Source organism: Mustela nivalis, assembly GCF_964662115.1.
Source record: "Mustela nivalis genome assembly, chromosome: 12".
Lineage (NCBI taxonomy): Eukaryota > Metazoa > Chordata > Mammalia > Carnivora > Mustelidae > Mustela > Mustela nivalis.
The window spans coordinates 43,785,795-43,802,456 of record NC_139031.1 but is presented as its reverse complement, the minus strand read 5'-3'; the positions used below and the strand labels follow the sequence as shown (position 1 = coordinate 43,802,456).

General features: G+C 36.4%; 1 protein-coding gene across 4 annotated transcripts in view; it reads left to right on the top strand.

Moving 5' to 3' along the window:
• Positions 1–16,662, top strand: part of ITPRID1 (ITPR interacting domain containing 1) — a gene marked incomplete at its 3' end in the record, with an annotated part of 104,241 nt that overhangs the window by 53,239 nt on the left and 34,340 nt on the right. For all 4 annotated transcript variants that reach the window (XM_082691796.1, XM_082691793.1, XM_082691794.1 and 1 more), the window contains one exon: positions 3,247–3,304. In XM_082691796.1, the coding sequence (XP_082547922.1) occupies positions 3,247–3,304 (58 nt within the window). The remainder of the gene's footprint in view (positions 1–3,246; positions 3,305–16,662) is intronic.

The window sequence follows — 16,662 nt, the reverse complement described above, 5'->3', positions numbered from 1 at the left end:
AATACGTATGTATATATGTTTATACGTGTACATGTCTTATGTTCGAAATGATTTCAAGAACCTGAAATATTTTTTAAAAGAACTTTGAAATATTAATCTGAATGTAAACCAGTAGCCTACAAATAGATAAAAATTACAAATGGAGAGAAAAGCAGACCTTTGGTCTCATGACCTGATTTGAAGATCAACTGATGTGACACTGAGAAATCTTGCAAAGATTATTTAATTACCAAGTTAATACTTGAAGTTCTCTAAAGAATATCAAGAAAATCTGCAATCCATTTGTCAGTCTGCTATATCACCTACTATCTAAACAAGAAATGTCACCATCTCCAGCCTGTTGGCAGGCTGCACAAATGCTACTGTCCCTTACAAAGTTTTTTATGCTTCAGGCTAGACTGAGGGATATAATGTCCATTAGATACTACCTATATGTGAGAGTACAGGGAGATATTATATGATATTATGCTGTATCATATTCAGCATAAAAAGACTGAGAAAAGAATGTCAATTCTTTCATGATACACTTTCAGATATTCATAAAGGACAATTATTCAACGAAAAGTGATCTAGTAGTGTATGTGGAGGTGGGAAGAAACTCAGACACCAAAATGAAAGAAAACAAACTCATGTGTTTTTAGGCATATAGTGGTACTCAGTAAATATTTATGAATGAGTAAACCAATGTGAAGAGTTTAATAACATTAATTTAGTCAGTGGGTGGCATCCATAGAGAAACAAAATATTCTGTTGAACTACATAACCAACTTTGTTTATGGTGTTTCTTTAATATTTGCCCAGTTTGGTGTGTGTGAGAGGCTGTCTGTGTATCTAAGGCAGAGAGAATGCCCAAAACAATATAAAAGAAACTCACTACTTGAATTTTGGTTTTCTAAAAAATATTTAAAATATTACATCCTCATCCCAGTCTGGGAAAAAAAATGCTTGTTTCACTCGATACCAATGGATGAGTAAATGAAGCTTGGGTAGGTTACATCTTAAACCGGAGCTAATGCCAGGTTTAATAGTCATTTTTTTAATGGCAAATTTAAAAATTCAATTATAAGAAATGAAAAATATGTGTGAAATTGGCAGATTTTCATGGCATTTAAAACATAAGCCAACGTCCTTAAATATCTAGCTATCAGAATTTCAACTGGAATTGGCCAAAATTTTCCTCCAGATCAATCTATGATGCTTTCCCTAACATCCTTTGGCAATATTTGGCTCACTTTTCAAAACTATGATTTTAAGAAAATTATGCATAGATTTTTTTAATGCACAAATCAACATATTTTTGTGTTGAAGTTTACTTAGTAAAACTGAGTCTGTTCCTTTCTTTTTTAATTCCCAAACATATTGAGCATTTAATACTGATGAAGCATATACAATTGTAAAGTCAAGGTAAGATGCTTCTTGATATCCAAAATAAAGCATTTTAATCTCCCTCTGACTTCCATACAGGGATCCTGCTGTCTAGAACTCATATGTGAGAATATTGCCCATATTATTAAACAATGCCAGTCGGCATCCTGATTAGGTGGAAAATGTTTCCAAAGTTAATAATTATTTCTTTAATTTTTAAAAATGTATTAGTTAGTTTGGCTCGGGCGGAATAACACAAGAATACACTCAGTTTTCACTTTAAATTGCTGAAATTTTGTTGTTTGAGGGTTATTTCTCAACACGTGAATACATACTTCACATCACACTAAATGGGCTTTTCTCCATGCTAATGATCAGAGCAAAAGAATTTTCTTAATTGTACTTAAAAACCTCCGTGATTAAGGCTGGTTTGAGTTACAAAACTAATAAAAATACTGGTAAGAAATGTGTCTAATTAATTATAAATATAAAGCAACTTTTTTGAAGGAAAGCGATGAAAGATTAAAAGGAAGGAATAAATAGTCTTTCTTACATCATTGGGCTATGTCCTTGTGGTCCTCTCTTCCTGAGTTAGAGGTCATTTTTGGCCACATGTACCATAATGTTTAAATGTCCTTTGATTCAGCTTTCACTATATAGACATCAGTCTAAATAAATAATATGACATGTAGAAAAAGATTTCTGTACAAGGATACTCATCTCACCATTATTAATTACTTTTATTTGCAAAATTCAGGAAATAGTCCAACATTAGGGGAACCAGTAAGTAAATTAATGTAGCTTCCAAATATGGTCTATTGTAAAGTCATTAAAATTGGTATTTTCAAAGAAATCTTACAAGTGAGAAAAAGTTCCCCTTTTAAGTTTTGAGTGAAAATTTTTGATTATATAACTACATTCAGAAAAAAATATTAAAAAAAGAAATATTCTTGCAAAAGAATGTGCAAATACACATTTCAAAATATTAACAGTCACTGTTTTCTTTTTTTTTTTGTGGGTTTTTTTTTATTTTTTTAATTTTTTATAAACATATAATTTTATCCCCAGGGGTACAGGTCTGTGAATCACCAGGTTTACACACTTCACAGCACTCACCAAAGCACATACCCTCCCCAATGTCCATAATCCCACCCCCTTCTCCCAAACCCCCTCCCCCCAGCAACAAACCATACGTGACTCTTAATCTCACAAAACAGTCACTGTTTTCTTACCTTCTTTAATTTTTTTATTTATCCAGCTTCTATAGTAATCTATATTATCACTTGTAAAGAAATATTTATTATTTTATCTATAATTTTACTCACAATAGAATAATATTTATTAATTTCTGAAAAGAATTTTGAAAGAAATTCTGCTCTATCAATTTGGAAAACCAATTTTCTTTGAGCTGTCTAAGCTCCGTATAGCAACTGAGTTGTGAATTTTCTGAATTGCTCTCCATAAATTTACCAAGTCATAAATAAATCCCTTAGAGAGATAAAATTAAATGTGGAAAATAACTTGCTTTCTCCAAATATATTTAAAGCTCTTTAAGAGAAAAAAAAAACTAGAATAATAATAATATTATTATTTCTGTTTTACTCAAATGCTTCATCTTCCACACAGAGTCTCTGTTCCTCCCACTGGGAAGTGATTCCCCCATTTCTCTTTCCTGATCTCCTTTAGTTCCTTTAGTCTTTACCCTGAGTGCCTTGTACATGCCATCTGCCTACAGAGGACTTGTAAGCTCTTTGAGTTCAGAAGTCATGGTTAATCCTCTTAGCAGTAGCCAGAAGGCAATCATTATATGTTGATTAAACAAATGAAGTGAATTTATTATGAAAGCATTCCTAATGAGATTGATGTATTTTGGTGTCTCAGGTCCAGAGCTTTGAGGAAGAGACTGGTAATCCTCCTGACATGACATCAGGAATTACAGGTAAGATTTAGCACGGGGTGCAAAGTCATCAATGGCCTTTCAGAAAGAGAATGTAAATAACTAGCATTCAACTTTCTTAATATGTAGAGCTTATATAATCTTCAGAAAATGGCATGGCTTCTACTACTGTTATTTACTGCCATTATTATTTCTACCTACTACTATTGAAAACCCACTAGCAATGCCAATGAACATGTAAATTTCAAATGACTTACTACAGACACATTCCACATCCCTGGGGCTGAAGCAATATGTGGTTTTCTCAGATTAGCTCTGTGTGATCTGATCAGGAGAGCGGAAGGGATTCCACGTAGGAATGGGACTAACTGAGTGAATACTTTCTAACTTCTACTGACAACTTCTAGATGGGTCAAAAATCATATCATTTTACTGGCCCTTAGGGAAGTGGAAGTAATTTTTTAAGTTCTCTGCTTGCCCCTACATTCTAAATTAAGTGATGGTAGGACCTTCCTATTAACTCTCTGTGGAAAAAAGTAGCTTGGATATCACTTTCCAAATAATCTCTCAGAATCCTGTTATAGAATCCTAGACAGCAGAGAAGGAGGGCTTTCTCTACTCCTCATTCTTATGCTTCCATTCAGCCATCATTGTGATTCAGCATTTCCATGATCCTATAACAGAGCTAAAAGTAGACAGGGATTAGTGAAGCAAAATAAAGCAGATGAAGCTAGTGCGTTTCCTGGAAGAAAATATGCAAATTTTTAATTTAATTTAGTGTGGTGTCAAACACATCTTTTTCATTACGAAGTGTATGTATGGGCCTCATTTTGCTAAATGCTGTTTAGAAATTATGCATTAGTAATTATAGGGTCCTGCTGATTACATAAATTGTTATCCTGCTCTTCGAAGTAATTACCACATAACCTGCATTGAGGTTTATAAGACAAAAATAAGCATCTGTTTTCCATCTAATTGAATGCTTCTCAATGAAGCTGGAGGTCCCTGTGCCAATAGGAGCTGCCTTCCTTGACATTCAATTAAGAGGTCTGCTGATATCATGTAAGTCTCCCCAATCATTCCAAAAAATGATTTGGGAAGTTAGGCAAAAGCACTAGCCTACATTTAATTTCAAATTCAGAGAGCAAAGTAAAATGGGTGAAGGTTAGCCCAATGGAGAAAATCTAAACTAAAGTAAAGCAAATATAATTTATTACTTTCAAAAACAGTGTCATTAACCAAGAAAAACTAGGACAGGGAAAGAATTTTTTTGTTATTTCTCTTAATAGGAAAAAGGGAAAAGGATTATTTTTATTTATATATGAATAAATGAATGAATGAATTCATTATATATATGAACCAACTATATATGTGAATGAATTTGTATATGTATCTGTATATGAATATCAAGGAATGAATTTTGACTCAAAGTTAAAAAGATGACTTCTTTCAAAAGTGATACTACATGGACTATTTTGAACAAATAGGATATAGCAGAAGTGATACTGTGTTGTGTCTAGAGTGTAGCCCTTAACCCACCTGACTGGTTCCTGGCTCTTGAGATACTTGCTCTGGAACATTCCCTCTGGGAACCCAGCCTTCATGTCGTGAAAATCCCAAACCACATGGGATTGTCCACTGTGGTAAACACCCTTGACTGAGCCTCTGTATGAGGCAACCTAGTCAAACTTTTAAATATTTAACCCAGTCAAACTTTCGGATGACCATCCCCCCCACCAGATGTCATCTAACTGCCACCACATGAGAGAATCCAATAACCACACAGCTGAGCCGAGTCAACCCAAAGAACCATGACAAATAATCATCAACTGTGGTTCTAGGTCACAAGTATTTCAAGTTTAATAGTACCAAGAGATAGTAAAAAATATGAAACAAATCTACCCATTGTTGGTTGTCAGTTAAAATCATAATAATTACTTGAAGTATACTCTGTCAATGTCACATAATTGTAAATGTATGCATCTATTCCAGTTCTGCAGTTTGAACTATCTGTAGACCCCAGTGTATACATAAGGATTTTGACTGCAAAAATATATTTATAATAACAAACAGCTAGAAGCAGCCTACTGACCCAAAAGTATTAAATTAGCTTTAAGTAATTATGGTACATTTTTACATTAAAATCTACTCAGACTTCACTTTGAAAAATGAAGCAGATATTTATGTGTTGAGGTATGTGAGATATACAGTTGTTAAATGAGAAAAAAAGGTGCAAAATATTTTACAGAGACACCTCTTTTTATTAAAAAAGTTACCTATTTCTACTGAGGGAAGAAAGTATGCACAGAATGCTTCTGGAAGAATATATAAGGAACTGCTAATGGAAGTGACTTAACAGAAGGGAAACTAACATGTTTTAAATTAATTGGCATCTTTTAATTTTCTTTTGTTATCATGTGCATATGTTATTTTCATAACACTATTTAGCAAAAAATTCTGGTGATACTATAGGAAATTGACACAATAAAAATGGGAGATTTTGTTATTACTAAATCTCTGCTCCCCATGACAACCAGTCGAAAACTTTTGGACACTTTTTATTTTTTTAATTTTTAAATAAATATTGTGTGTATTTGAGGTATGAAACATGATGATTCAATATACATATGCATATTGAAATGATTACCGTAATCAAGCTACTTAGCATATCATCTCTTCACACAGTTTCCATTTTGTGTGTGTGGTAAGTATACCTGAAATCTACTCTTTCAGCAAATTTTCAATATTCAATACAGTATTATTGACTATAGCCACCAGGTACATTAGACCCTTAGATTTATCCATCTTATATAATTGTAACTTTGTATCCTTTGACCAACATCTCTTCCAAAATTGAAAGATTTTAATATTACCTTCAGTTTTCTGCAGACCAAACATGACATAGTAAAAAGTGACAGATAATGTATTAATATTATAATTGATAATATGAGTATAATAGAAAATATTGAAACAAGTGTTCTTTCTTAGTGTTCTTGGCATATTTTATTAAAAGAGCTAACAATTTAAAACACAAAGATTATCTCATTGATTTCTTACATATGCCCATATTATGTATAGGCCACCTTAACATGAATAAATGCAGTAATATTTTAATACAAAAATAAAAATATAAGTAACACTTCCTCCTCCTAACAAAACAAAACACTAAATCCAGAACTTGGGGACTGAGTTCTCCATCCTACAAAGAGTACAGAAGTTGCTCATTTAGAACTATAAGTTCAGATCATTTCAATAATAATGATGAATGTTTCATATAAAATTGAAGAACTGGAACAGAAGCAGTAATCTGAGGCAAATTCATAGCATTAATTGCTTTCATTATCAAACAAGTAAAAACTAAAATTAATTATTTGGATCATGAAATCATCATAAAAACAAAATAAACATAATTAAAAATTAGAAGTTAATAAGCCAGAAATTAATCATGTATAAATCAGAAAAAAATAATTTGGTAAGTAAAATCAAGCACTAGTTTTTTTGTCTGGGGAATAAAAACAATAGAAGCTGTCAAACAATAGAAGAGAGAAAGGCATGCAAACAAAATTAGATAAGACAAAATTAGAGAAAAGACAGAACCACTGATATAGAAAAGAAGTTATACCACATGCAAAAAACCATGTTTAAATTATAAAGGAATACTAATACCAATACAAGTGGTATAATTAAAATCAGGGATAATTAATATGGATGATATTTTAGAAAATGTATGTATTTATACTACCAAATTTTATGCTGGTATTATGTTGCCAATATTTGTATATACATATCTATTTTAAAACAAAAACTTACCAAAGTAACATAATATAACTGTTAAGTAAACTAATACCAGAAAGGGGGGGAAAACAAACAAAATTTGAGTTTACCAAAAACTATCTCTAAGAACAACAATGAATAATGCCAAAATAAAACCAAAACAGTTACATGGGTAGACTCTCCATTTTTCAAGAGATAATTGCCCTTCTTTATAAATCTTCCAGACAATGTAAACAAATCTTTCCAGTTCCTTTTAGATTAAAAACAATTTTGATTTCAAAATTGACTAAGATAGCTCAGAAAATTGATCATTTTTACTTATGAATACAGATATAAACATTTTTCAATAAAGTAATGAGGATTTAAATGCAGTAAAACAGGGGTGCCTGGGTGGCTCAGTGGGTTAAAGCCTCTGCCTTCGGCTCAGGTCACGATCCCAGCATCCTGGGATCGAGCCCCACATTGGGGTCTTTGCCCGGCAGGGAGGCTGCTTCCTCCTCTCTCTCTCTTTGCCTGCCTCTCTGCCTAATTGTGATCTCTTGTCTGTCAAATAAATTTTAAAAAAACTTTAAATGCAGTAAAACATTAAAAGTACACTAATCCTTGAAAACTAGCTTTTATTTGAAGATTTCAGTGTTTCAAAAATTGAAAAACTAATTTATCAACTACAATGATAAATTATTAGAGGAAATAAATGATATGATCAATTTGATAGCTTATGAAAAATATATGTGTATTTACAAAATATTTCACTGTTTACCAACAGAAATTTAGATGAAATGAAATTTTATATAGACAACTAAATGCAAAAAACACACTCAAATTATCACAGGGCTAAAAATATAAATGGAAATGAATTGTATATGATTTTGGAATAGGAAACTATTTTTAAAATGTGGCTTGGGGCACCTGGGTGGCTCAGTGGTTTAGGCCTCTGCCTTCGGCTCAGGTCATGATCTCAGGGTCCTGGGATCGAGCCCCACATCGGGCACTCTGCTCAGCAGGGAGCCTGCTTCCCTCTCTCTCTCTGCCTGCCTCTCTGCCTACTTGTGATGTCTCTATCAAATAAATAAATAAAAATCTTAAAAAAAAATAAAATGTGGCTTAAAATGCAATATCTAATTAAATTAATCAGTTTTCACTACCTAACATTGAACATCTATGCATGAAAAACAGTCATAAAAAATTAAAAGGTAAATGACAAGCTGAGAGTGTATTTTCATCATAAATAAAGGATGAACAACAACTCTTTGCAAGTAGAAATAGAAGGAAATGTTCTTACTTTAAGTGGTATCTATTAAATCTTGATAGCAAGTATCAATCCTAACAATGAAACCTTCAAGGAAATCCTATTCAACCAAGAAAAAAAAACCCGTTGACATTCCTTTTATTCAGCTTCAAACTAAAGGTCAAAGCAGGACGACAACACCATGAAAATAAGATGTATGTAAACTGAAAAACTGTCCACACTTGCAGACAAAATAACTGTCTACATAGAAATCCTAAGAGAATTAATAGACATATTTATAGATTAATAAAGTGTGTCAAGTTTGTCAAATGCAAGAACAAAATGTAAAAATCAATTTTATTTTCACACCACCAATAACCGATGAGGAAACCATTAAAGTACAGCCATTGTACAAAGAAGTTTAAAAATCAAATAAAAAAGATCCACGGACCCTTTGACTCAGCCATTTCATTTGTAGCATATGCCCTAGGGAAATCCTCACATATACACAGATGAATGAACATATAAAAACATTTTTTGCAACACCGAAATAATAGTGAAATAGTAGAAAGCTTAAAACAACCTAAAGTCAATCAGATCAATAAGAGTAAGGTTAATGATATCATAGCATTGTCGCAGAGTAGGATATAATATACCACAATGATAATAGACAAACAAGTTAATTTGTACATATGAAAAAATATCACAAATATAAGGTGGGGGTAAATAAATCACAATTAGGTTCATGTAATATATAAAATATATTTACCTTAGCCACACTTGGTATTACCAACGCATATACCAAGTAAAAGCACAAAAATGGAAATATAAACACCAAATTCAGGATCCTGGTTAACTCTGCAGAGAAAGGTAAGGGGAAGGCAATGGGATTAGAAAGGGATAAAACCAGGTAAAAACCACTACTGTATCTGTAATGTTTCCTTTAAAAACAAATCTAAAGTAACTATGGAAAAATGTTAAATTTTAATAGAACTGGTAGGTGGTTACAAGGAATGAATGCATGTCATGCTATTTTCTATACTTTGTACATATTTGAAATCTCCCAGTGCAAGAGAATTGAACAAAAAATAAAGATGTCAATAGGGAGTGTCTGGGTGGCTCAGTGGGTTAAAAGCCTCTGCCTTCGGCTCAGGTCATGATCCCAGAGTCCTGGAATCGAGCCCTGATCAAGCCCCGCATCAGGCTCTCTGCTCAGTGGGGCGCCTGCTTTCCCCCCTCCCTCTCTCTCTGCCTGCCTCTCTGCCTACTTGTGATCTCTGTCAAATAAATAAATAAAATCTTAAAAAAAAAAAAAGATGTCAATAGGAATTTTATTAAATAAACTATTGCAAATGAAGCAGTTTTCAACCTCAGTAGTAACTTAAGAAATACACACTAAAATAGACAAATGAGTTAATACATTGATAGAGATTTCAGAAATCATATAACCTAATTTTGGGATGGAATACACATTGCTTTCTGGAAGGCAATGTGCAACAATATGTATCAGAAACTTTGCAGCAGTGTTTATCTTCCTACCTGGGTACGTCCTCTTGGAAATTATCCTAAGGCAATTATGAAGAGGTGTAAAAAATTAGAACTGCTTCAATGTCCAATATAAAGGATTGTTTATGTAAATCTTGATACATTATATGGAGTATCACGCGGTCATCAAAAATGAGAACTGGTATTTCATGCCACAGTGGTTTTTAACAAGTTATAAAATAAAATGTTTTTACAGAAAAATCTCTCAATTTGCTTATATAAAATAACATATATAATCTATATAATACACATAAAAATTGCATGAGGAGGGGCACCTGGGTGGCTTAGTCAGTTAAGCATCTGCCTTTGGCTTAGGTCATGATCCTGGGATCCTGGGATCGAGCAGGACATCTGGCTCCCTGCTCAACAGGGGATCTTGTTCTCCCTCTTCCTCTGCCTGCTGCTCCCCCTGCTTGTGCTCTCTCTCTCTCTCTCTCTCAAATAAACAAGCAAAATCTTTTTTAAAAAATTGCATATGATTTAAACTACAGTTAACAGTTTGGTGACCATCTCATGGTGATGGGTCTCAGGTAGTATTGTTTCTTTTTCTTTGTTTTAATGTTTTATATGCTACAAGTTAAATTTTTTAATATAAGTTTCTAACCCTCAAATTCCCACAAAGGAAAAAAAAAATAGAGAAAGCCTAAGTGTACATGGTATAAACGATAGCAATCTAGAGGATAAGAGACGTCTGGTTTTTCCTTCTTTTTCTTTTCTGTATTTGCTAATTTGTCCACAACAAAATAAATAATCACTCAACCAAGATAATGCTAAATGTTCATTTTTACAAATTGGGTGTATTTGGGGATTGAGTGAGAGCTAAATTATTTAAGTTCTGCTAATAGGATTTTTCTCCAAAGCAGATTTGAAAATAAAAGGTAGTTTTGAAGAGATCTCTTATATTCTGTCTCCTAGTTGGCCTTGCGGTCTTCCTCATCAGTACCACTAAATTCTGTTTATTCTCTTTCAATTTCTCATTCTCATTCTGTCCCTCTCTCTTATCTCCCTGCTATTTCAAAGGCACTGACATCCTAATTTAGAAGAACACCAAAAACAGCCCATTCTCTTTTTTTAAGCAGGCAAATTCCGCAGTCCCTACAACTATTCCTCCTTTTTCTTCTCAACCTATAAGCTCTCCCTATATGCTATTGCTAGCCTTGGTAAATAACACCTCTACAGGACTCGCCTGGAAAACCCCTAACCATTTGCTTATGCCTCTCTCCTTTACACTAAATTGTGCTCTGCTTGAGAGTAGGAATCTTGTCTCGTTTACCTGCCATCACCATGCCTCGCACAGTGCCTGACCCATCAGGGAACCCCATGCATGACACCATCTAAACTTCTCTTACCTTAGCTGGAAGAGTTTCTATTCGAATTCACCAGTGGTGATTTAATGTTGCAATGGTGGACTGTGGGCAGAGTATAATGATTATCTTAAAATGCAGCACATGGTATTTTTAATGATTTTACTGGCATGCATTTCAGTATTTGTAAATTAGGACTATATCCAATATGTATCTTCCTTTCAAATCTGAATTGGTGCTTTCTTTTTGCAAGTTGCACTTAGTCCTAAGTAATGGAGACTTAATTTATTTTGGTTTTGCACACATTCCAGCAACATCTCTCAGACAGTTGTTTTCCCTGAATATATACGGAGTCTGTTGCTTAATTCCATATTCTTATCAATTACAATTATTATTAGGAAGCAGTTTGTTGCTAATTAACAATTTACATTTGGTACCCACTTTTGCAGTGTCCTGAGCCATTTCAATTACATTATTTAATATAATCACCATACCACTCTTTCCTCTTTAGAGATAAAACAACAACAGATTAAGCAACTTGCCTGGGTTTACACAGCTGGCAAAAAAGAAGGACCAAAATTTGGGTCAAGATCTTTTGAATTCAAATCTAGCTCTCCTTCCATACTGAATTCATTCATTCAATGAATATTTAATGAGCGCTTAAACATGTAAGAACCTGGTCTAGGTGCTGGGGATACAAATCAAAGCAAAACAGAAGTTAGTCTTATGGAGCTTGTGAATTTCAGGAGAAACCAATTAATTATTGAATTAAAATTGCAATGGGTCACGAAGGAAAGCAGGAGATAAATTGAAATCTACTAACACCCAGAAAAAAGCCAAGTGCAAATTTGCGTGCCTTGCTAAAGCATCCCTTTAAATTCTTGGCAACATTTATTGAGCGCTTACTCCATGCCAGATGCCGTTCCAGGCACTTTACATGTGTTACTGCGTTGAATTCTCCCTTGGAGGTGGATTCGATCACTACTCTTCCCATTGCACAGATGAGGACACTGAGGTGGCTGAGATGGTGTAACTGCCCTCAGCCACACACCCCAGAGCCCCTGACTGCCTTTCGTTTCTGGCTGGCTTCTGAATTAACTTTGAGACGATGCACCTGATCATAAGCTCTTAGCACTTGCCTTAACTTCTAGCACAGAAAAGCTATTTCGGCAACGAAATTGCTCAAAGATTAACTTAGATGACAAGACTCAGAGGATACTGGTTTCCGTGGTAATTTACACATGACTCTACTTTACCATCTACAGTTTCATACTTGGATTGTCGCCACTGGCCTCCCCGATGATGTAGGTTGCTAACTTGGAGGTAAAAAATGAACTCCACTGGCACTGAGAAGAGGATCTGGAGTGCCCATCTCTTTTGTTGTTTGTTTGGTTTGGGTGGTGTTCCTTGTTTTCAGAGAATTAGCACGCAGGGAAGAGGGATAGCCAAACTAAAGGGAACTGACTGATCACCGGTAACTGCCTGCTCACAAAAACAGATTAGGACCAGCGCTCTGGGGGAGCCCAAGCCTCAGTGGTCCTGTCCCTTGGCTCAGTCGCCTGGCCTCCATTTGAGTCCAATTGCTTAATTTTCTACGCGCCCCACGAAAGGCAATTCCCATGCTGCTCTGTGTCTTCTTTATATTTCTCCGTAATGCCGTCTCTGGCTGTTTAACGGCAGCAGGCTTTATGATAAGGGTTGTTGTTTGTTTTTTCCTTCCTTGGCAGTAGGCAAAGACTTAATTTTAAAAGACACACTCAAACTCAAACAGCCCTGAACGACTTACACAGAAAGCAGGGTGTTTTCTGGGCTTGTTTTTGAAATATTACAATTTTTTTATTAGGCAATTTTATCATTGTTATAAATAAGTAATTGTACTGGGGAGAAGGGATAATCCTTATTTAATTAAATTCATCTATACTCCCAGGTTGGCAGCAACAAGACATATGTGAGACTAATACCCACAGCCTGCCTCTTTGCATGTGCAATTAAAAATTCACTCTACAGTAGCACTGGCACTTTAGTGTTGCTTTTGGCATTTACAAATTCTTTTATTTTGTGACTTTTTTTTTTTACCATACACATATGCTGGAGCAGATGTTGCTTATTTGTTGTTTATTCAAATCTGTAGGCTCTGGCAGCTAACTCCATTGTTCGGTAATGAAGCTTTATTCACTGTCCTGTATTAGGACCCAGCGCCTGCACGAGAGGCTGCCTTGGTTCCCAGTAGGATGCCACAGTTATTGCCCTTGTAGTTGGCTGTTTATAGTTGGAAGCTTGCATCCGGGGAAGGAAACCACCACAACAAAGAACTGGGTGGTTATGGTCGGTCGGTTGGTCGGGGTTAGTGGGAGGGAAGAGGCGGGAAGGTCACCTTGCAATGCTCTGCTCTCGGTGGTCCCCCCAACCCCACCCCGGTGGTCTCAGCCTGGCTCCCGGACTCTGCTGCTTTGGGAGTTTGGTGTCTGAAGCTCCTTCTCTGGCTTCTTTTCTTCCTTGACTTTCTCTCTCCCTTTCCAGTTATTTCATTCGTTTGCAAGCAAGGCATCTTTGGTGACTCCCCACCCACACCCCAGTCCCTTATTTTCAGCGCGGCTCCCCTGCCCACTGCCCCTATCCCCACTGGCCGTCAGGGATGCCTTAAAGGCCAAGGTCAGCCAGAGGACCTCTGTCCAGCAGAAAACTCTTTCTTCCGTGTGTTACACCCTCATGCCTTCTTTCCTCATCCACATACTGTTTCTGGCTGTCCGTGTCTTGGGGGAAGCCGCACTTCATAAAGTCGAGAATGTCAGGTCCACATTGACCAAAATAAAGACCTGCTGATCCTTAGAGCTCCAATGCCAATTTTGCCTTCTGGAAAACCCCTGTCTTGGCCAGGAGGCAATCAATCAGAGATGTAACCACCTCCATCTGGCACATTATGACATGGAACCTCACTATTAACACATTTGTGATTCATCTTGTCCCAACGAGTGGTGCCAGGGATCAAACCACATCCTCCCTCCCCGTGGCAGCTGGGAGCACTCTAGCTTCCCAGCATGCGGAGTTAACACATTGGCTCCTGTGACATCGCAAGTAACAATTCTTTTAATTATCACACCTTCCCTCCCTCTCCCCACCCACTCCACAGACATTTTGGCACCATGGGGATATTTTGCAGCCGGCAATCAGTACTTTTCTTAATTGACTGAGTATGTTCTAATGGTGCGAAGCCTGGTATTATCCATGATGGAAAGAAAGGGGCAGTTGCTTGATGCAAAGTTCAGTAGATACAACACCCTACACATTTTTGGTAGCTTTTGTGTCTTTAAGGATGCTGTCGTGTTTATTCATATTTTTTTTTAATTATTTTTCTCAGTTGTCTCTGTATGAATGTGAATCTCCTTAGGATGGAATTCAAGGGCTGTTCCACTCTGGCCCTAGTCCATCCTGTGGTCTCGCTTCCTCTCCCATCGCCCGTACTGCATGTACTGGGTTGTTCAGTGCTCTCCAGCATTCCCACATTTTCATCTCTGCAGTGCATTGCTTCTTTTTTACAGAATCCACCCAATCTCCTATTCCACGTGCCAAATATCACCCATCCTCAGTGTCTCGGTTTGGTGATGACTCTTGTCTCACTTTCTGCAAGAAACCTGTTTCCTGGGGATATACCTTCTTCATTGCTCCCCCAAATTTTGACATATGCCTTTACTCCAAGCCTTGACACAATTTTCCTTGAATTGTAGTTAGCTGGAGTAAGACATATGTCCCTAATAAGACTATTACTTCTTTTAAAGATTCTCTCCATGCATTTCATATCTAAGGGTTGGCATCACGTCTACAGAGGGGTGAGCATGGGGAATGGGTTTCAGGGATAAACAGATATCTTCACTGAGCATTCAGTGTGCCAAGCACTCTACAAAGCACTTTACATTCTTAATTAATCCTCAAAACAGCCATGGGGGTAGGTGGATTTTACTACCATTTTATAGATGAGAAAACCAAGCTCAGAGAGGATAAGTAATCTGGATCAATCCAGCTCAGATAGTGAGGGATGGAGCTGGGGTTCACAGTTCTGTCTGACCCCAAGCTTTTATTTTTACTAAAATACTCCTCTGTTTCCCTAGCAAAAAATTTTAATGTTGTTATGTTAAAATCCCCAAGATGCCCCCATAATCTAAAAAGGTAGGTAGAAGTCGAGTGATAATTCAATAGAGAAAACACTGCTGTATCTCCAAGGAAATTTAAAATCAAAGTATACTCACATGGTTGAAATCGTCCACACCAACAAAGGGAACAAAATAAAGTTTATGACTTAACCAAGAATTGAGTCTATTTAAATTCAGACTTAATCATTATAATAATAATAATAATAATAATAATTATGTTATTATTATAATATTATTATTCAAACCCCCACAGAACTATTTTAGATATGGAAATAAACAGGAACGTTCTTCACGATGCCCCTTATAAAATTTTTTGGTTTAACAAGAGATGTGTTTCAAAGTGTTTTCAGAAGATAGTTCATGCCAGGTATTTTAGCCCGAGAGATTGTTTTGGAAGGAGATTCCAAAATCAGTCTCTCACTGATGTTTTCGATCCTGGATTGGTGATCCTGCAGGGAAGGGAGGGCGTGGCCAAGGTAGTTGATGGAAGCAAAGATGAAGGAAGGACAGTAAGAGGATGTGTTTCAGATGCTCTTTCTCTTGTGTTTTATCTCCTATTCCTACCCCAGCTCCGCCCTCCCACTTCTCCTCTACTCCTTTCTGTGTCCCTTTGGTCATCGTCCAAGCGCTCCTGTAAAACCTTTCAAGGTGAAACAAGGCCATTAATTAACAAGGCCATTAATCAAGAAACTAGGCCATTAATTAAAAGGAGGGGTGTGTGTGTACGTGTGTATGTGCGTGTGTGTGTGTGTGTGTTTAAAGTTCCAGGTTATAGGAGGTAGTCTGAAGATCAGTGGCTTGGGAAAGCCCAAGGGGGAAGTCATAGCTTCCCAGCTCCTTTTCCACTCCCTGTCAGAAGGAAGTTCCAATTCTTGTCTGGTGTAGCAAACAGCATTCTGTAAGCACGAGGCTCTAGAAAAGGTTGAGCAAACAGGGTACCCCAATGAAAAGGAAACCCGTGCTAGAAAAGGCTTGGAGGGTTAGGATTTTTCCTTCCGTAACTGATTGCATTCTGGTTGTTCTCCTCATCTTGGAAGGAGAGTTGGCATCTCCCCCTCCCGGCCTTCCCTGGCAAGTTGAAGCCAGAGGTAAGGCTCATTCTTCTTCCTGGGTAGAGAGGTTAGAGAGAGGCACAGGGCCAGAGCAGCTGAGATTTTGATTGGTTTCTTCCACTGCCAACTCTAGTCAGCTTCTGGTGCCCACACAGACGTCAACAATCGTATCTGACATGGTCTATTTCCTGCAGCATGTGCAATTTGCCCACCTGCATGGCAGTCCCACAGGTTTAACCTTGATCGGGGTCTGATGCTGTAACCAATGGGCTTTACAGTTTATTTTATAAAATATATCACGGTATGAAGTTATAGATACTCCCTTTGCATTAAATGATTCTCTTTTAAA